Source organism: Suillus clintonianus, assembly GCF_016758775.1.
Source record: "Suillus clintonianus strain FC179 chromosome Unknown DEU56scaffold_10, whole genome shotgun sequence".
Taxonomy (NCBI): Eukaryota; Fungi; Basidiomycota; class Agaricomycetes; order Boletales; family Suillaceae; genus Suillus; species Suillus clintonianus.
The window spans coordinates 140990-161077 of NW_024539234.1; the positions used below are offsets into that span (position 1 = coordinate 140990).

At 49.0% G+C, this 20088-nt stretch overlaps 8 protein-coding genes across 8 annotated transcripts; 4 read left to right on the plus strand and 4 right to left on the minus strand.

The window, feature by feature from the left end:
- Positions 1-566: 566 nt before the first annotated feature.
- On the plus strand, positions 567-6095 carry DEU56DRAFT_779824 (uncharacterized protein). The gene is made up of 13 exons (XM_041351921.1): positions 567-1212; positions 1271-1399; positions 1451-1636; positions 1686-1748; positions 1806-1937; positions 1988-2023; positions 2076-2396; positions 2444-3625; positions 3679-4269; positions 4302-5232; positions 5287-5461; positions 5520-5611; positions 5670-6095. Exons 1-13 carry the CDS (start codon positions 624-626, stop codon positions 5938-5940), a joined length of 4698 nt encoding a protein of 1565 aa, XP_041212635.1. The 5' UTR covers positions 567-623; the 3' UTR covers positions 5941-6095.
- A 273-nt stretch (positions 6096-6368) lies between these two features.
- Positions 6369-7190, minus strand: DEU56DRAFT_779833 (uncharacterized protein). Its single transcript, XM_041351922.1, has 3 exons — positions 6961-7190; positions 6808-6908; positions 6369-6748 (listed from the first exon to the last, which is right to left on the minus strand). Exons 1-3 carry the CDS (start codon positions 6979-6981, stop codon positions 6565-6567), a joined length of 306 nt encoding a protein of 101 aa, XP_041212636.1. The 5' UTR covers positions 6982-7190; the 3' UTR covers positions 6369-6564.
- DEU56DRAFT_27537 (uncharacterized protein) lies at positions 7073-8390 on the minus strand. Its single transcript, XM_041345423.1, has 2 exons — positions 7388-8390; positions 7073-7318 (listed from the first exon to the last, which is right to left on the minus strand). Exons 1-2 carry the CDS (start codon positions 8337-8339, stop codon positions 7164-7166), a joined length of 1107 nt encoding a protein of 368 aa, XP_041212637.1. The 5' UTR covers positions 8340-8390; the 3' UTR covers positions 7073-7163.
- Positions 8391-9028: 638 nt separating this feature from the next.
- On the minus strand, positions 9029-10861 carry DEU56DRAFT_27552 (uncharacterized protein). The gene is made up of 6 exons (XM_041345425.1): positions 10220-10861; positions 9873-10163; positions 9691-9817; positions 9497-9638; positions 9344-9444; positions 9029-9290 (listed from the first exon to the last, which is right to left on the minus strand). The coding sequence occupies exons 1-6, from the start codon at positions 10815-10817 to the stop codon at positions 9110-9112; spliced, it is 1440 nt and encodes a 479-aa protein (XP_041212638.1). The 5' UTR covers positions 10818-10861; the 3' UTR covers positions 9029-9109.
- A 276-nt stretch (positions 10862-11137) lies between these two features.
- Positions 11138-12429, minus strand: DEU56DRAFT_27566 (uncharacterized protein). The gene is made up of 7 exons (XM_041345426.1): positions 12182-12429; positions 11976-12131; positions 11874-11918; positions 11689-11818; positions 11487-11640; positions 11331-11435; positions 11138-11278 (listed from the first exon to the last, which is right to left on the minus strand). Exons 1-7 carry the CDS (start codon positions 12231-12233, stop codon positions 11231-11233), a joined length of 690 nt encoding a protein of 229 aa, XP_041212639.1. The 5' UTR covers positions 12234-12429; the 3' UTR covers positions 11138-11230.
- Positions 12430-13763: 1334 nt separating this feature from the next.
- DEU56DRAFT_728819 (uncharacterized protein) lies at positions 13764-15766 on the plus strand (the record flags this gene model as incomplete). The annotated part of the gene is made up of 5 exons (XM_041348063.1): positions 13764-14158; positions 14213-14786; positions 14849-14890; positions 14939-15058; positions 15110-15766. The coding sequence occupies 5 exons, from the start codon at positions 13764-13766 to the stop codon at positions 15764-15766; spliced, it is 1788 nt and encodes a 595-aa protein (XP_041212640.1).
- A 184-nt stretch (positions 15767-15950) lies between these two features.
- Positions 15951-17994, plus strand: DEU56DRAFT_779849 (U3 small nucleolar RNA-associated protein 6-domain-containing protein). The gene is made up of 7 exons (XM_041351923.1): positions 15951-16091; positions 16140-16187; positions 16240-16384; positions 16448-16619; positions 16669-17048; positions 17098-17459; positions 17514-17994. Exons 1-7 carry the CDS (start codon positions 16062-16064, stop codon positions 17622-17624), a joined length of 1248 nt encoding a protein of 415 aa, XP_041212641.1. The 5' UTR covers positions 15951-16061; the 3' UTR covers positions 17625-17994.
- A 970-nt stretch (positions 17995-18964) lies between these two features.
- On the plus strand, positions 18965-20041 carry DEU56DRAFT_908675 (uncharacterized protein; the record flags this gene model as incomplete). Its single annotated transcript, XM_041357026.1, has 6 exons — positions 18965-19126; positions 19190-19222; positions 19271-19443; positions 19500-19582; positions 19634-19840; positions 19899-20041. The coding sequence occupies 6 exons, from the start codon at positions 18965-18967 to the stop codon at positions 20039-20041; spliced, it is 801 nt and encodes a 266-aa protein (XP_041212642.1).
- Between the last annotated feature and the right edge of the window lie 47 nt (positions 20042-20088).

The following is a 20088-nucleotide window of genomic DNA, read 5'->3' on the forward strand; positions in this document are numbered from 1 at the left end:
CGCCAAAAGGCGTGTAGGCAGCTCGCGGCACCTGGTACCCGGGCGAGGTGAGGGAGAAAGACTTGCCGTTATGACTTTGGGTATGTGTGAAAGGTTGGTGAAAGATGTCCTAAGGGGAGAACCCTTGCCTTGGCTCATCTAGCGGCTATTGTGGTTCGTTGATTCAGCAGGGATGCCCGGAGAATAAGCTTCATGAATTGCATCAAGCGGTGTGTCTAAGTATCGTCGAGTGCAGGACATAATGCATGATAATTCCTCCTAGCCACTGGGCCTATCGAAGGAAGGGTAGTCGATGCATGACGGTGCAGAACGAAAGTCCCTCCAGTTCGGGCGACATCAGCAGCCCGCCACCGACTCGTCGAGCGTTGCTGGAAAATGCAACAACTTACTGTATAGAGATCTCCCATCTCATTGCTGTTCCGGCCTTTAAGTCTATGAGTGTAGGCTGCATATGATGTTAGTATTACAACCTGCAGATCAGGCCCGTGCAGTCAAATCAATGTTTTATTTTGTTTGGCAAACGCCTCGTGTAGCATTTCCTAATTTATCACAAGCACAATAGCGCGCGTCGAACACGCTGGAAACACGCTTCACGCGCCAGTTGGCCGACGAGGTCGCCGATCATGGACACGCCTTCATCAAACTCACTGTTAAAACCTCGTCTAAGGCTTATCCGCCGCACACCAAGTCCTCGTGCTCAAGATAGCAGTGATATGGACTTTACCCCGGTCGCAGTTCCTTCCTCCGCGCGATCCCAGTTCAATGTTGTTGACGATGAGGACGACAATCAACCTACTCCCCGTATGCCACTCAAGAACATTGCTTCTTCTTCCAATAGCTATGGTACAGATTCTGAATTTGGACCATCTACTTCTTACGCGATACCCTCCGATACTCCTGCAGCACGCCTCCGCGCCTTGCTAGCACGTTCATCAGATTCGCCCAGCGGAAAATCTCCTCCTACAAGACTATATGCACAACCGTCAGAAGATGGCGCTGGCTCGGTGTCGTCATCTCGTTTTACACGGGACAGCCTGAAGGATTTGTTCTCTCATGCCAGACGTGAGCCTGGGGACACGCCACAGAAGTCGAGACCACGTAGAAATAGTTTTGACACCAGCGAGATGGACATTACCCCTGTGGTTGACCGTGAAAGGGACAAGCATAAGGGCAAAAGAAAAAGTCTCAGTGATGATGAGGTTGATAAACCAAGTTCGTCGATTCCCTTTACTTCATTATCTTCGGCCTCTCATCACGATACCTATCAAAGAATCCAGCAAGGGGTCTGAATCGTCATCTCGGTCTTCGCATGCAGCAACATTTGACACTCTTCGTGCACGCCTGATGTCTTCACATTCGCAACTGCTCGATCAAAAATTACCTACAGCAATATATGACGGTCAGCTCATCTATATCATTGCGACGAGTGCACCCGATTGAAGTCTATCAGTTACTTCTCAACCCTCCGAAATAGGTTCACTACTTTCAGATGAACACCGTCTGGAAAGACATGCCAATGTCAATCCCACGACGACTTTGTTACGGCCGCTTGATTCCTCTTGGTCATCACCTCCAAGAAGTGCAGGTTCACCTCATGGGACCTTCCAATTACCTTCTCAGCTAGTGTCTCACTCTAGTAAGGTTATAAATTGGCAATATTTGCACTTCTTTGATCAGTCAATCAGATCTCCTGGATCAGGATTCGGATATGCAGCATGCTATGAGAGATCTTGACACTTCTGAAGATGGTGCGCAATCATTTTTAAAATAGCGCACTGTAACGTTGCTCATTGTTGTTTCACTAGCGCCAGGACCGACGCCTGGCCCAAGCACCGGTCGCCCGTCAACTACTCCGTTGCGGCCCCGTTCCTCCCTTTCATATCGTGGAAGTTTGCGACATCATGATCAGTCTCGGCGTGCCAGTCTCGAGTTGCCAGGTAGGTAATGCCTTTTCGCCATTGTGTCACTTCGCTGACTGTATGCACAGGGCCGAGGGCAAGTTCATCACTTTCTGAAGCTGATTGTGAGATAATACCTGCTGATTTTTTGGAGGCGAACTCATCATAGTAATTTAGTCAAAGAGAAACAGCACTCTCGTGAAGAAGATCAAATGCATCAACGCGAACGCGAGTGGAACCGTCCAAAAGCACCATCACGTTCAGTTACCCCTGAGCTGCATCACCGACACTCGTTGGAGTTTCACCGGCGCCACTCTCAAGAAATACCTAGGACATCTCCCTCTCATGTTAAGTCACTTTCGAACGGTGCAACCATATCAAGAAGCGGGTCACCGCTTAGCAGCAGGAGTCTGCATAGAAGGGGTAGCATTGCGTCGCTCCGGAGTTTTGATGATGATCGGAGCTCCAGGCCAAGTTCCATGAGCTCGCAGGCAGATCGTAAGCGATTGTTTATTTTCACATCACATCACTTCAATGACCTCCAGATCGTGATCGGATGGCTGAACTTGACCGAGACCACTACCTTGAACGTGAACGAGAATGGAATAAACGACACCCACCGCCTCGACCGTCTTCAAGCCTTAGCTCGCATTCGAATCACTCCCACACGCATCCCAGTCGACCTCCATCGGCCACAGCATACTCGACACCGACACTTGCATCCCTTCAACGACAAGGTTACGGTTCTCGACCATCAGGTGCCAGCTCACCTGCCAGCTCACAGGCTAGCCACAACTCATTACGAGATCAAGATGAAGAGGAAGAACGAGAGGTAACGCGAGAGTTAACGCATGAGCGAGAGCGAAATTGGAACTCGCCACAGCCCAATTGGAAAACGGCAAGGCATAGTCACGGCGCCAGCTCACTGGCTAGTCACGACTCATTACGAAATCAAGATGAAGAGGAAGAACGAGAGGTAACGCGAGAGTTAACGCATGAGCGAGGGCAAAGTTGGAACTCGCCACAGCCCAATTGGAACACGGCAAGGCATAGTCGCGGCAGCAGTGGAAATGAAGTTACATCTGCCAGTGTCCATCTTTCCCAAAGCAAGAGCGGGAGGAGTCTGCGTGCATCTTCCAGTTTACCTCACCTCACTCCGGACGCTCGGAGCAAGGGCTCGTCGACTATCGTGAAGTCGCATTCTCACAAAGACAAATTGGATTCAGTGCTCGATGGATCAACATCTGTTCATCCTCCTCAGCATGCAACTCAGTCGTCTCCTCCTCAAACCAATCAGGGTGAAGCATCACCTTATACCACACCGCTCAAGCTTGCGCCCGCTTCAAGATTTGGCTGGCGTTTTCCGCGGAGTCATCAACTTCCCCCTCTTGATTTGGAGATTTCACCCGAACGACTCGAACACAGAAACAAGGAGTCTGATTCCTCACATAACCGCATGCAGACCAGCACTTCGCCATCGCTGACCCCAACCTCTCGCCCATCCAGCCGGGCATCGAATAGGTCGAGTTTGATTCCAGTACCCTCGACATCTAAGAGGAATGGTCTTTTCAGCAGCGGCAATTTTGCTTCTTCTACTCCTAAAGCCGATGAAGAGAAGTTCAAGAAGGGTCATCGCAAGCGATTGACGGAGTTTACTGAGTCAGTGGGAAGTATTCACCCTCAGACTAACATGCACGGTGCATTTGGAGACGAGGACATGGTTTTAGGTGAGATACGTGTTTTCCTTATCCTGTCAATATACCTCATCTGGACTCTGCAGCGAGTGATGAGGAATCTGTGTCGGACTTTGCTCCGCAATCGACTACTCCACGCACACGACCTTCGAATTCTTTCCCTGATGATGCTCCCAGCGAGACAGAGACAGAAGTTCTGGTGTCTCCACCACCCTCGCCACCAAGACAACGCTCACCTGTTCAGGCACCTCCTGGCGTTCATGTCAATGATGAAGCACGTCTCCATAGAGCTCTTTCCTCAACTTCGGCGACCTCGTTCCGACCTCCTACTCCCGACTATCCATTAACAACCTCTCGGCTCCAAGAACAGACGACGCCATCCTCTTTCACTCCGCCAGGAACGCCGCCACTGGCCAGTATTGCCCCTCAGGATGAATCTTCCGAAGTCATTCCCAACTTTGTGCTCACAACTCCGCCACGTCGTCTTTCATCAAGCACTTCCATCCTTGACTTCCGTACCCCGTCTCCACCCCATGACCTCGCTAATCTTTCTGCTCTCCCTTCATCTTCTGAGGATGAAGTAGAGACGCGCGAGGCGGATGTCACTCCCGTGCGAGTAGATGAGGGTGGTCTTTCCAATCCGAACTACACAGCGATGAAGACCCCGAGACCTCCTGGTGCATGGGCTGCCACGCCCATACCGCCCAAGCACCTGAGGGAAACACATCGCCACCTCCTACTTCATCTGAATTAAATATGACTGCACCATCGTCGCCGACGTCTTTGTCTCGAGCCAATTCTGAACCCGAGCGGAGCTCGAAGACTGAGGCCCCGGCAGGCAATGGGCTACTCACGCCAATACCTTCTCTGTCGCGTGCCAACTCTCTTCCTTTACGCACCCCAGCTCCCCCTGGTGCATGGATGTCGACCCCGAACCAACCTACAATGCAGAATGGACAGAATGGTTCTACTGATCAGTCCCCGTTTGGTTCTATTGGAAAGAGAAGGAGCATTCTCAAAGTGCGCTTTGATGTCACGGAATCAGAGGCTTCAACTGCTGAAGTTGAGCACCAAAGATCTCCTTTACCTTCCGGGCGCGTATCTGCGCCTGACTTTCTGCCCGACATCCCTGCACGGCGAGCTGAGAGCGTCCTTTCGAAAGCGACCAACGGTTTTGCTCAAATCGATGTCGTACATGATCCAGTGCTGGCGAGGCCTCGCACTCCTGAACGCCCTACAACGCCAGTATCTCGTCCCAACGCACCATCACCACGTTCACTGAGAAAATCCCCCACCGTCAAGGTCGTTGATGCATTCGGTCGGGAAAGGATTGACGACCTTCCGACGTCGGCCGATCCCCAGGATATTGTGAATGGGCGTGCGGACGCGAACGATGCGATTCGTTCATCGAAATCAGCTGAAGCTCCTCATACTCCTCGCGCCCAACACAAGAGTAATATTCGTATTGTCGATGCAATGGGAAGAGAAATTGAGGAAGAAGCCAACCCTGTGATTGAACCCCTGTTCGAAGAAGAAGAGTCAGTCCTGCATGACGATTCACCCATTGGTCGCACGGAAACCCTGGCTCAAATGCGGCAAACGCTCCGGGAGTGGGCTGATGGGCTAAGTGATGGAGACAGGTAATACCGCAAGCGTACGGTTCAAAGAATGCTGACTGATAGGAACTCCACTAGGTCTGCTGATGATCTCGCTTTGAACACGACCCACCTCGAAGAGCTCGAAGAAGTTTCAAAGGCAGCGCGGCGTGCTCGGAATCAGTTGGCTCAGACCCTTCGCGTCGAATCGGTGAAAGAGCGTGACCTGATGCACAAATATGCTAAGGACGCCGTGGGCCGAAGTGGGCTTTTGGTAAGACAAAGTGTATATGCATTTGGTGTAGTCGCATCTGATTGATTCTCACAACCAGCCGGCTATCGCTGGTGACAACAGCTCTTTCCAACGTGGTCTGGTTGTGCTCGGGATTGTGGTCCAAATCATCTTCGTCCTCGCCATGTGGCGGTAGGTTTCTTTACTTCGTATAGAAATTTTATCACTGATCTGATGAATGTCTGCGTAGATTTGCACATGCCCAAGCTCGCCGACTCTTTTATACTGTCTATTATGACCATCTATACCCGGAGTTGAATCCCTTGCCTGGACACTCCCATCAATTCTCGCCCCCCTACCCATCATTCCCATGGTCACTTTCGAGTGCATACGAAATTGTAAAATATGAAGGCTGGACAGCTTTGAAGGCGGAGCTACAGGGCACTGTGCGCCGCATCGGTGAACATGCTTGGGAGAGGTGGGGAGAACGCCCTTACACCGGGACATGGCCACCTACGTGATTATTATTATGATACTGCACGCTATCTAAATTTCATGATATATTTTCTTTCTCTGGTATCGTCGAAAAGCTTGGCTGAATACTGTGTGATATTATTATTTAAATGATATTGTATATGCATACATATGTCGCATGATTACACACTTCCCTCCATGATTTCCAGAAGGGAACGACTCGCGATGAATTGGTACCTCCTGGAACTTGTCGGAGTGCTATATATGTAGATGCGGGTAGCCTTGGGCTATGGTGGGGTTGCGCTTGGCGGTGGGGAAACGGTATCCCGATGAGCAGCTAGGTTAAAGTCCGAGTCATGAGGACGGGGTCCTGTTTTGCTGGCTGGGTCCTTATCGTCTGCGTCCTCAACGAGACTGAGCAAGGACAATTAGATACCGAATATTATTTCCCAGTGTATCGCAACTAGACAACTTGGTTCGATGTCGGTAAAGCTTCAAGCTTCAAGATATAATATATACTAGTTCATAATGGTACAACACAGTGACGTGCGACAGTACAGCTGGCAAGTACAACGAGACGTGAAAAAAACAAAAACATAGGACAACAGTATACTCAGCCGTAGTACAAGTACAATATTTAATCGACAAAATGACAAATAACCGCAGCGGCTTCATTGCGTACCACCTGCCCCCGGCTGTGTCAAGCGTGCTAAGAAGGCATGAAGCATAGCGCGCGCATAAGGCTTGTCTCCCTGGGAAACTGCTTGAACAAACTGCTCCAAACGAAATGCTACTTCAGAAGCGCTGCGGAACTCCATTAGGAGCTCTATTTCCATTTGTCGGATGTCGGAGTACCTGTGGTGTTCGAAAATCAACAACTTGAAGTACCACGGTGTAAAACAAGAAAACCATACTGGGCTGTAAACCATGAGAACGCCTCATCAACGATATTGCTCTTGGACAAGCTGGACTTAATTGCATTGAAAGCCAGATCTTGCAAACGTGTATGCTTCAGCTTCGGGACTCATGTTAATATGTGTATCATGGAGAAAGAAAGCTGTACCAACCTTCTCCGCGAGTCGGTACATTGACTTGGGAGAGCAGCGCAGAGTCCCAGTGGTCTCATCACGTCGGCTGGATGGATCTTTTGACTTCAGAGGGTAGAAAGAAACTTGGCCAGTGTAGCAATAGTATACGTAGGACGCCCAACTGCAAGAATAATGTTAATGTTTTGGGACATGTCGAGTTAATCAGAGTAGTCGTATGTAACTTACGTTGTGAATGCCGTGTTCCGAACCAGCATTCGCTGGATCTGAGGGAAGGGTGGCGGCGGCGGCGGCTCAGCCCCCAGTGTGTCTGTTGAACTGAAACTTGAACTGAAACCTAGAAGCAGTAGCCCGGGCGCATAATGCGTGGAGCTAAAGTCTAAGTGGCAGACTGAGCACCGTGCGGGAGATTACACCCCAGGCGCGAGGAGAAGCAGACCGGACTCACCATCACCGTCATCATCCAAGCTTAGAGCACTGCTAGAAGCAGTATCTGAATCGAACTCAGGTGCCACGCCGAAGGAATAATCATAACGATTATAAGGCATAGACCTCTCTCCTTGTCCTTGTTCGTCTTTCGAGATCTTGACTTCCTCTTCTTCTTCTTCTTCTTCTTCTTCCTCTTCCTCCTCCTCCTCTTCTTCTACCTCCTCCTCCTCCTCCTCAATATCGCTGTCCAGGTCATAATCAGATTGCCCAATATCCCTGTTCAGGCTGGATTCGCTCTGAAATTTCGCAAGTAAACAAGCTGTATTTGCTGGTATCTTCGAAGGTGTATGAGGAAGGGGCCCGAGTTGCCCAACGTCAACGTCCTGTGTTAGGAGTGCATGATTTGCGTGTATGACGCGAGTTTTTCCTGGAGATCTCCAATTCCTACGCCTGTACATGACATAGTACTTGGTGTCGACGAATGCGCCATCATTCATGGACTGCCTTAGAGCAGACGCAGTACCGGCGAGAGGGTCGGCGATAGCTTGCTGAACGAAGTTATTTAAGTTTGCTTTCGGAGTTACTGTAAATGACATGTAGGGGTGTTGAATGATCCTGGACGGCGACAAAGCGCGAAGAAGTGCGGGAGGCCCATGGCCAAAGTCAGCAATTGTGACTGTCTTGCTGAGGAAGGAAGGGCCCTCTGGATCAGACCCATTTCTAAGGCAAACAGTCACCGTAGTGGTATCTGTCACCGAAGAGCAATGGGCATGATCAAGGTAAATCTTCACTTCATCAGAACCCCAGCCTTTTTTTGCGTACTGCAGGCCCAAACGCCACCCCAATCCGAATTTTTCGCTGTAAAGTATACTAGTTGAATCTCCTTTCAGACAGGCAGCAAGACATTTGTCCTTATTAGGATCCAAATGAAAGGTTGATGTCACTAGTACTGCATCAGATACCCTCTGCATATTGGAAGAAGATGAGAGGAGGATACGTAGGCGCCAGATAACGAATGACGGAGATTGGCGGCCTTTGTCCTCTCAATTAAATGGACGATTAGCTTGTTTTGGACTGTTTGGTATTCCTGAAATCAGATACCACCAAACAACAGTACTCTGATCCGTACAAGTGGTCACTTCTGGGAAGCACCACAAGATCTGAGGATGCGTGATGCGTGAATATTCATTTGTCGCCGCCAGATTTCACACATCATACACTTGGCAGATGGGGGCTGCAGCGCCTAGCTACAGTTGTAGATGATCTTATAGTGGCATCTGCCATGCACTGCATGAACATGTTAGCACATAAGCATACACGTCCTTATAGTAGTAGTCCTCGATTATATTCCGATTTTTACTTCTTCCGATTCCCATGTTTCTAATATCGTATACTGGACTAAAAATTGGGGTGCATGTCGCTCGGTACAGCAGATCCGAAACTTGACGGAGGCCAATGGAGCAGAGCAGTAGCGTGTCCCATTCAAGAATTCCGCAGAACATGGCCTTCCGAGTCAAGTAACGCCTGGAGGACGAAGGAGTACCACGAGTATAGGAGGGATTTCCACAGTGGAAGTTGAAGCCGTTAGCAACAGTGAACGTTACAGTATACAATTGGTAGCCTTGTAGCAAGTTCATAATAGACATGAAAGACAAGATAACAATACAGGAGAACATTGGACAACATGACTTACAAGTACAGCACTGAACAAATGACAGTATGACTGTCGCGACTTCAAGCTTCATCGTGTACTTGCCCCCTGCCCCGTCAAATTTGCTAAAAAGCCATGAAGCATAGCATGTGCATAAGGCTTTTCTCCTCGGGAAACAGCTTCAAGAATCCGCGACAGGCGCCTTGATACTTCAGGTGTCTTGCGGAACTTCATTAGGAGCTCTAATTCCATTTTTTGAATGTCGGGGTACCTGTGGTGATTGAGGATCAACGCATATGAGGGTGTAGAACAAGAAAGCCATACTGAGCCGTAAACCATGAGAACGACTCATCCAGGATATTGCTATTGGACAGACTAGACTTGATTGCCTGGAATGCCAGAGCCCGCAAACGTGCATTCTTGAGCTTCGGAACTCTTGTTAATCTACGTGTCACAAAAGATGCGAGATACACCAACCTTATCCGCGAGTCGGTACATTGACTTGGGAGAGCAGCGCAGAGTCCCAGTGGTCTTATCACGTCGGCTGGTTGAATCTTTGGACTTCAGAAGATAGAAAGAAACCTGGCCAGTGTAGCAATAGTATACGTAGGACGTCCAGCTGTAAGAACGGTTTCAGCCATTTGGAGCCAGTCAGAGCAGCCATAGCTTACGTTGCGAATGCTGTGTCCCGAACCAATACCATTCGCTGGCCCGAAGGGAAAGGTGGAGGAACCGCCTCAGGCACCAACGTGTCCATCGAGCGGAAACCTGGATGCACCCGTTTCGTCCAGTGAAGGCCTAAGCAGCAAACTCAGCATGAGAGATCATACCCCAGGCACGAGACCAGACTTACCATCATCTGAACTTAGTGCACTGCTATCGGAAGTGTCATCAGAAATATCGGACTCAGAAGGTGCCGCCACAGGGTAGTAACTCTGGCTATAACGATAGGGTTGGTACTGGCGATGTGCCTCTTGTTGTTTTTCATTCGGTTTCGGTTTCGGTTTCGGTTTCGGTTTCTCTTCCTCTTCCTCGTCCTCTTCCTCGATGTCGCTGTCAGAGTCATAATTGTATTGCTCAGCGTCCCTCATCAGCATAGGTTCGCTCTGGTAGCGAACGAGTAGACTGTCTTCCTTGATAGGTGCTGAAAGATAGATCCATTATTATCCGTCCAACCAGGCAAGACGAGAAACCACCGACAAGGGGAAACGGGCACGATGCCGACGCCGTGGTTTAAAACTGCATCGTTCGCATACACGAAACGAGTTTTTCCTGGAGATTTCCAAGAAGTTCTACGTTTGGACGTGACATAGTACTTGGTGTCGGCAAATTCACCGTCGTCCATGGACTGTCTGAGAGCAGATGCAGTATTGGTGAGGGGGTCAGCGACGACTGGAGCGAAGTCTACTTTCGTGGTGACCGTAAACGACATGTAAGGGCGTGCAACGATGACGGACGGCCAGAAAGAGCCAAGAAGTGCGGGCGGCCCGTGGCCAAAATCAGTAATCGTGGCTGTTTTGCTCTCAAAGGGAGGGACCTCTGAACCAGGCCCAGCTTTAAGGCAAACAGTCACTGTAGTAGCGGCGCCTATCGCTGACGAGCAATGGGAGTGGTCAAAGTAAACATTCACTCTAGCAAAAGACCAGCCTTCTTTTGCGTACTGCAGACCAAAGCGCCATCCCAATCCAAACTTCTCGCTGTAAACTATGGTTGAACCTCCTTGCAGGCAGGCTGCAAGGCGTTCGTCCTTAGTTTCCAACTGAAAGGTAGATGTCACTGAATCAGTTAACCTCTGCATGATGGATGAAGATGAGAGGAGGTGTAGGCGCCAGAGTAGTCTCTTTAACTGGAAGGCAGTGTCACCCCTCCTATTTTGGGAGCAACAACCCCCATCCTATAGCAGATTGCTATTAGTGAACAGGTTTCCAAACACGAAAACATGTGTAATACTCGTCAAGCAAGCCGCATCAACAACAACGAACGATACAGTAGATTGGTAGTACAATTGGAAGTCCACGGTTCGTAACACACGTCCGCGCAATGAACATTCACAGACCCGAACAACCCCACCGTCAGTGACGCTATCGGAATTAATTCTGGCCAGGTATCTGCATAATCAACGCAGTGAGAACTTGTCCAGCGTTGGGTATATTGCCTCTAGCCACAGCTTCCATTTTAGTTGGGAGACCCTGCAGAACTTCTGATGCACTCCTATATTTCAGCAGGAGGGCAATTTCCATTTCTCTGACAGCGTCGTGCCTTTTTGAATGACAGTAAGCAGCAAGCAAAAGAACGACGGGATCGCCAATACCTGGAAGTGAATTTGGAGAATGCCTCGTCCAATATGTTGGCCGCGGACAACCTGGTCTCCATACCCTTTATGTAAAGCAAGTTGAGATAATGGTTCATTGTGAAGCTGTCGTTATGAGTTCATACAGATACATCAAAGCAAGTTCCCTGTAGTTACCTTCCTAGCAAGTTGATACATCGACTTTGGGGAGCAACGCGGTGGACCACTTTCTAAGCGACTCTGCTGAAGCGTTGCAGTGGGTATCCTTTGAGACCGCAGATTTGCAAAGTTGATGATGCCGGTGTAACAGTAATAAATGAAGGCGTGCCACCTGCGAACTCGATTCAGTGGCGCCTCTGTGACATAAAATCACACCTACGTCTTCCAGGCAACACCTTTTACGAGGGCGACTCGGAATCCGCGCTTCAAGTTCTCGTTGATCACAACTGGTACCATCCCATGACCTTCCGAAAGCAATGGCCGATTGTCTGGCTTCTCTTGAAGCCCAGCTGTAAAATGAAAATTTTCAATCTGACATACGTATGAGGTTTCAAGTTTCAGTACCTTCAATGCTGGAGAAAGACGAGATTGAACCAGTATCGGTCGTGTCTGTGGAATGATGATCAATAACATATAAGCTTTAACACTGGAAATAAACAAACAAACCTTCGCGTGGTTCATTGTCAACTGGTGTGGGATTGTCGTCGTCGTCATGGTCCAGATCACTGTCAGATTCGTATTCATAACCCTCCAGGGAAGTGAAAGGGAGAGTGACGCCTTCAGACGGTTCAAAGAGGGAGGTGAAATCGAGAGTTTCTCCAGCTACCAAAGGTGCTCAGGAACCACGAAGAAGAAGTAAGAATATAACGTACAAAAGTCTGGTAAAGTTGTTTGCAGCACAGCAGTGCTTGCATAAATCGGCATTGGTTTTGCGACCTTTCCGGGGGACAAGCAACAAGTGTAAGCTTGAAATATTATGTCAAATGATGTTCCCGTCTTGAGCGATTGCTCGAGGGCATGAAGGGCAGAGGAGACCTGAGACACTCTGGGCGCTTCAGCACTAGCAGGTGCGTCTGGTACGGGCCCGACGGGTGCAAGTACATCGAATAAATTGTCCGTCGGTGATTTGATTAAGATGACCTCCAGCGAGACGAGGGCATTTCCAAGCTCTTCAGCTGGACAAGCGATCAGCGCATGATTATTACTCAAATCTGAACCGCAAACTCCTAGGATCACGGCGATAGATTTGGTGCGTAGGGATTGATCACCATCAGGATGGGACGGGAAAGATACTGTGACCTTGGCCAGTGTACCATGTCATGCATCCGCACAACTTTGGGAATTGAAACATAGCTTGAGCTGGTGTGTCTTTTTTTGTTTGCGAATAGTCAGGCACCAGCCAAAACCCGCAACAGGAGAGTGAAAAGGAGTTTTCTTCAGAATAGAGGAAATATCAGCTACAGAGCCCAAACGAAACAACGTCGTGATGGAACCTGAAGTCGAGGTTTCTTGTAGCTTTTCGATGACGGACATTGGTTAAGCGCATCAGGACCTAAAACTACTCTTACAACAAATTTATAAATGTGGGCATCCAGAGACCCCTGGAGCTGCATCGTGGCTCGGTATGCAATTATCACCTTACTAGGTCGCATTCAAAGGCTCGGATCTACCGTCCATTATGATCGTGGGTTGATCAAGGGAACTCGAAATGCTTCTTGTTCCAACTGACACCCACAAAAGAAGGCTTGAGGAAGGACTCCCCAGGCCGAGATACGGTATAGAAGTGCGGAAGACAGTTATTTATGCCATTCTTCCCTGCAGTAACGCGGTCAGCATTTAAATTTAGTAAGATGTCATATTCAATAGTATTCACATACCGTAGCAACATGAGCAACTCTGACTCACCAATTGGTCTCCCCCACAAGACGATAGACGAAGAAAAAAAAACGTTCCTTTATTTGACGTTCTTGATCATGAGAGACCACAAATAAAGGTTAAGTCTCTCAACTCGTGTCAGTGATCGGTAACTTCCGTTCTCCTTGTTCTGACCAGATGAAGGTCGAATTCAATTGAAGCTGCATGTCCCATCCATCTTTGTTGACCGCCGTGCACGATGTGCTCGTGCAGTCCGCGTTGCCTGTCCAAGTGATCGAGTCTGCTCACCCTCTCAGCACTGAATATACTACAGTAACTGCACAACTCGGTGCAGTCATCAATACAACTCACCGCCTAAACCATGGACTGAACCAGCTAAATGACCTGCCCCTTGGTGAAAGCGCCACCAAACTGGTGGCCCTCATGAAAGAGCACACCGCTTTGACATTTTCCATCAATCAGTCGGCTGCTGCCTCTGCTTCGCTCTCGTCTCTGTTGCGAGGAGACAACAGAGCAATTTATCCGGACACAAGTCCTCCTCATCCTGAAAAGATCGCGCAATGGGGCCGTAATCTTGGCATGGAAGTTTTCGTAGACGGGTCGACGACTGTCCTCGCAGGCAAGGTACTAGTGCTTGATATTGATATTAATGATCATGTCGCTGTCAAGACGTCCTTCGCCAATAATACAAACAGTAACGGGAACTCGTCAGCAGCACCAGGGCTAGACTCCTTTCTCGCACGGGAAGTGACCCGCTGGATCAATGCAGCGAGACGCGCTGCTGGCATCGATACGGCTGTTGTACACTCAAAAGAGGACCCTGCGATTGAAGCTGCACGTTGTAGCCGGGCAATACAAGGACACTTGCGATATCTGATGATGCTCGACGGGCTCGCGGCCGCCGAGAACGAGAAAGGACTTCGTTGGTTCATGGAGCCAACTGTAGTATCAGATCACATTAGAAATCAGGTTGCGTACGTCTGTTCTTTTGTCGCTCTTGTTTTATCCCTGATACGCGACATTCATAGCTCACCGCACACTCAACCTCTCGACAAACTCCTCACGCAACATTCCCTTCCCCTACCCTTCCTCGTTACTCCTTCACTATCATTCCTGGTCTGGCTTTCACCCCGTGCATATCTTCAACTCCTTCGCAGCTCTCAGCCATCCAAGCAATCGTTGATGTGGAATGTTGATGTCCCAATAGCACATCTCAGGACATCGCTGCTTGATACTCTAGAAGATGTCACCATTGCTACGCTGAGATTGGTCCCTTGTGCTGAAGTAGCAGCGTCCAAGATAAAGTCAAGCGATGTCCCCGGAGATCATACGCTCCTGACTGCCCCCTCGCAGATGTGGGTGCTTGAATTCACCGCCAAGTCACCACAGACTGGCGTGGTGATGTCCCAGAGCCGTATGCATGTAATTCAAGGAATCGTCGAGTCTCGAGCCATCGACCTGAACTCAATGGGGAGCATGTCTAGTATGGGGTCAATGTCGAATCTAGGCAACATGAGCCACATGAACTTTGGAGAATTTGGTGTGGCGTCTTCACATGCAAATGGAAGCGGAGGAACTGGCAGAAGTTGGGTTGACTTATTGGTCAGTCACTTTTCTCTATAGCTATATGCATATGCGCGTGCCGATACTTGCATCTGATCCAGGTCAATAAAAATTCATCAGCAGAATACTACACTGCAACTTATGTGTGTGGCACATGCGCAGGTACAAGCACACACTGACCGTTGATCTAGAAATCACCGAACGGCATCCATCCACCGCTACATCTTCGCCTTCTTGCACCTTTGGAACCAGGCTTTCTCCTCCAGAGAGTTCCGGTGAGGAGCGTAAAACAAGTATTGCGAGTGTTGGAGGTAAGTTTTATCTTGACCAAACTGTCAAATCATTCTTAGAGATTCTTCCAGGTTGTTAGAGAACAATGCTGGCTCAACGAATCACTGGGCATACTCCAATGGTCGCCAGAGAATTCACAAGTGCTGCAATCACCCCAACGACCTTCGAATGTAGAGCCAGAAGATACGGCATCAAGTACTCTGCTAGCCTCAGTCCTCGCAGGAACGGTCGCGCCGCAATCTATCCCAGTGAACGTCTATCTTCCGTCCAGTGCTCTATCGGCATTGTCCCAACCAGCCGATCCGTTTACGTCCAGCGGGCTTGGAATGGGTCCTCCTGCAAGCGCAGGCTCCAGTAGTGGTGCAAGCTTGTTCGGTCCGGGCGACTTGGAGATGGACATGGACATTCCCGGACTGAGCATGAGCATGGGTGAAAGTGTGGACATGGATCTTGGAATAGATCTTTCGACCTCGGCTGATCCCATGCAACAGCCACATAGTCCAGACATATGCCCTCCCCCGATGATCGTGCTCTCCTTTCCGAGGCCGGTGCCCAGGAGCGGGCTGGTTGAAATCAGGGTTACGTCGGGCGATGGGTATGGGAGTGTAGTTGGGGAAAATGGTATTCGGGTTGAAGCATCTCCAGGTGTTGAGATGGGATATATGCCAGAAGTCGTGAGGCGGGGCGGGGTGTGGAGTCTTCCTGGGCGAGTGTGGAAAAAAGGCTAATGAGTTGTTGCCTGTGTTGTGATAAAAATTTTGGCAAGAAATATGTGCAAGGCCTAGGATTGTAAATGAAGCTTGAGGAGCCTTCGTACCAGTTGAAGACTGTCGGGGGCTAATAGGGAATATTGTCCTGATAAGTCACTTACGTGGTAATAGCTAATTTATTTGAATAAAATTATCCTGATCAATTTCGAGCACGCAAGCTGGTGCCTAGTTGGACTCTCCATCCAGATTTCAGACTCACCACTGAACTTACACTGACAGTATCAATCGGGAGACCGCCGTCCACACATTAAGGATGGAGAGGGTACAATTTCAACAGGAGCAGGTTCGTCATCCTTCCGAAAGGTTCGACTTTCAACTAATGAAAACCTAGATGCTCGCAGAGCTCAAGGATCTTGTGCAAAAAGGTTTGTTCACCCAAGTACGTAGGTCTCATACTGCATCACTCCAGTCTCATCCAACTCTGCTCCTAGTCTGAGGTTAAGCAGATCGTGAAGAAACGTACACAGTTCGAAACCGCACTCGTCCGCCGCATCCCGAAAAAGAGTGACTTCCTGCGATACGCGGCGTATGAGATGAATCTGGAACAGCTGAGGCGAAAACGTGTGGAGAGACTGAGTGCGTGCTTCGCATGTCCATATTCCAGGGTTTCCGACTGACCGTTCTATTGTTTGTTCTCAGAAATAGAAAAGACCGCACCGTCAATATCAGATTACGCTCTCGTTCGCAGGCAATTCCAGATATTTGAACGTGCTCTTAAGAAATTCAAATCGGACGTAGGATTATGGACACAATATATCGAAGTTGCAAAGCGGGAGGGGGCCCGTTCACTAGTGGGGCGCATAACAGCTAGGCGCGTCCAGTCTGACATTTGGTTGGTCTGTTTTTAATCGTGCATATAGAGCCCTCCAGCTCCATCCAAGAACCCCTGCATTGTATATCATTGCCGCCTCTCACGAACTTAACCATATGTCCCCTTCCGCGGCACGCGCCCTCCTTCAGCGTGGTCTTCGACTCAATGCGGACAGCGTCGATATGTGGAGAGAATACGTGCGAATGGAAATGGGTTTCGTCGAGGGGATGAGACGAAGGTGGACTGTACTGGGAATTCATGAGGAAGATCACCCTATTGCTGAGGCGGAGACAACTACCGAGGAAGATATGGCGCCACTAACCCCAGAAGAGATAGCAGCTGAGAAAGGAGGTGACGAAGGCGAGAAGGCACGGCAAGCCATTATTGATGGTGCTATCGTCAAGTCCGTGATTTCGAGTGCTGCAAAAGGTTCGTTCCATCATTCCTCTCTAAGGATTCAAATTGAGTTGGACCACAGCTCTGCCCAGTATAAATTTATTTTCAGCTCTCGAGGTCCTAATCCGTTCGTATCCCAGCCAAGAGCGCCTTCGCACAGCCCTTCTTGATCACCTATATAGTGTTCTCAAAGTCACATTACCAGATGACCCTCAGGCTGTGAAAATGCTGGCGACAAGAAGACTTCGAGAACTTGCATCTCAGGAAAATAGTGATAATTCTGTCGTGGCCGAAGGTGAAGAATTCGTTGACGCCCTTCAAGCTGCAAACGAGTCTTTCTCCGCGGCTGTTGGCACCGGGAGCCCGAACGCCTCCGGCATGGCTGATATCTATGTTGAGTTTATAGAGGAGTGGTGCAAACTGCCCACACTGGATCCGAATTTAGTGAGCTTCATGCCGTGCATCTATCGTGTATTCCAGCTAAGCAAGTAACATTAGCGTGCATATCTTGTAGCTTCCCTCCGAAAACTTGCCCGGCAGCCGAACGCGCACCCTTTGCTGCAGGCCGCACACACCCATCTGATATCTCCTTCCAAGAAGGCTCTCTAATTTCCACATAGCTATCCCACAACATAAAATCATCGATGCGCTTTGGTCCAAGTGGCACCGTAACGAGGATCTGATCGGTATACATTTATGGAGAGGATATTCGAGACCGGGAGACTATGGAAAGCAGGAGTCAGTCCAACGAGAATGACCAGCTTCGACCAAGTTCCCTCTGCAACCTAGCTCGTGGTGCGTTTGGTAATTGACGTAAATCACTGCGGGTCGCTCGTAGCTCAGTTGAACGGTGTCGCACTAGTTCGTAGGTGAATCATCTATTTTTGCCAATGTGTAGGAGTCGTTGCGGATGGAAGCAGTGGTATGTAGCCACAAATGACAAACAGCGATACCAGACAAACATCGAGTTGACTGATCGTTGAAGCCCAGCATTGTTGAGCTGGTCGATGCAAGTATGATATGGCTCAGGTTGGTCTAGGCTACTTTCGCTCCATGACCGGCATCTGCCACCCTGGAAATAGTGACGTTCCGCTTTCCTTCACTCGTATCCAGATCCACGGATCTGCATCCAAATTATTATTGCAGTGCTCCTAATTCCTTCCCAGGCTGAACTAGCGACAAGTTTCAGTCCCTTTCGTGATTGATCTCAATCAGGATTCCCTCTCCTCATCGTGCAAGGATAGTTCTCACTTGATGAATATACTGGGCTTCTGCGGTCATAAAGCATGTTGCCAGTCGAGGATCTCGGTGTCCCAAGGCTATGGATGCCACACGTGTTCATGAAGTCTTCCAGCAGGATATACTCGCTCCCCACAAGTTTACAATCGCGTCCCTCGAGATCCTGTTCCCGTCACAATCCTAGTGACCTGGAGGCACAGGATCAACCCCTACACCCGTTGTCCTGGTGAAAAGATTACTTATCTTTATCTTTTGGTACTCAACGAACGAGCGTCTCCCCGGGTATTTCCTGCAACTCACATGCGGCTCAATGTGCCACAAGTTTTTGCCGTCTCGCATTGCGTAAAAGTACGTCAGGAGTATTTCTTCCTCCTCTGTACAACCAAGAGGAATAGCACTAAGTAGAACACTGAAACGTGAAAAGTAAATAACGAGCACATTCAACTTCACGTTGATCAGAGTCGACGGCGCTGATCATTTCCATCAGATTTGACGACACTGTCCGTAAGATCGCGTGTGGGCCGACCAAGGCCGAACACTGAGTACTGAGTACTGGAAGATGCAACCGTAAAGCTAGTAGTACTACATAGTACTTGCGTCCTATCCAGATTGCAATCGAAAGAAGAACATTGTTATGATAAACTTATAAAAATCATTTCGGGCTTGTCTCGGGCGCTCGAAGAGTTCACACACTCTTACCTTCCCCCATCATGGATCCTTCAACCATCATGGAGCCTTCAAGCTTGAGACAGAAGTTCGAGCGCTTCCGAATCCTCATTATAGGAAGAGCGAATGCAGGGAAGACCACCATTCTCCAGAGGGTTTGCCGGACAAGGGACAACCCAGAAATATATGACAGTGCTGGGAAACAGGTACGCAGCCTGAGTACTATGATCCCAGATAGTGATGAATCTTAATTGATTGGACGAGATCAGATCGATGCCTCCGTTTTGGCGGCATCCAGAGAGGTAAGGCGCGCTCGTAGTGGTTAGCAACGTCCTGTGATGAGTCCTCAGCGTGGATTGCACAATATCGAAAATGAAATGGTGTTTCGAACTAACCCAAGATTCGTCTTTCACGATTCACGCGGGTTTGAGGCAGGAGGACAATCCGAATTCAAGAAGGTGAAGGCTTTTATCGCAAGCCGTTCTAAGGAACGAGCTTTAAACAATCGAATCCATGTCATATGGTAGTCCTACTAGTAGTAAAGTTGCCGTCATACGCTATCTCACGTCTTCAACATAGGTACTGCATTCCAATGGATGAGGATAGCAGGTCTTTCACAGAAGCGGAAGTCAAGTTTTTCTCTCAGTGTGACACTGGAAGCAGTACGTTTTGTGTTTGTTGTCGTGTATCATCAATTAATTAGCAATCCTCAGTTCCAGTAATTGTGCTGTTTACCAAATTCGACGCCCTCTACGACGATATACATGCAGAGCTAATGAGTAAGGGAGTATCGAGGAAAGATGCTGACGGACTGGCCCCGCAGCACGCCAGAGAGTCATTTGCCAACGGGCCACAACTAAAGCTTTTGTACAGCCGCAACGGCAACCAACGTCCTCCAAAATGTCATATATGCCTTCCTGGTAAGTTAATTAGTCTATTTAATTGGATACTCACGTTTGTTCCCTCTCGTACATTTAGATATGGACAAGGATGATGCAGACTGCACGCCGCTTATTGAACACACGGCTGAAACTTTGGACGATGATATGATCAAACAGTTGTTTGTCTCCACTCAGCGGACCAACTTGGAGGTGTGCATCAGAACCGCAGTCAAAAGGTGACCACTCAAACCTCACTTATCTGTGGCGAGAAATGACATCTGAAATTG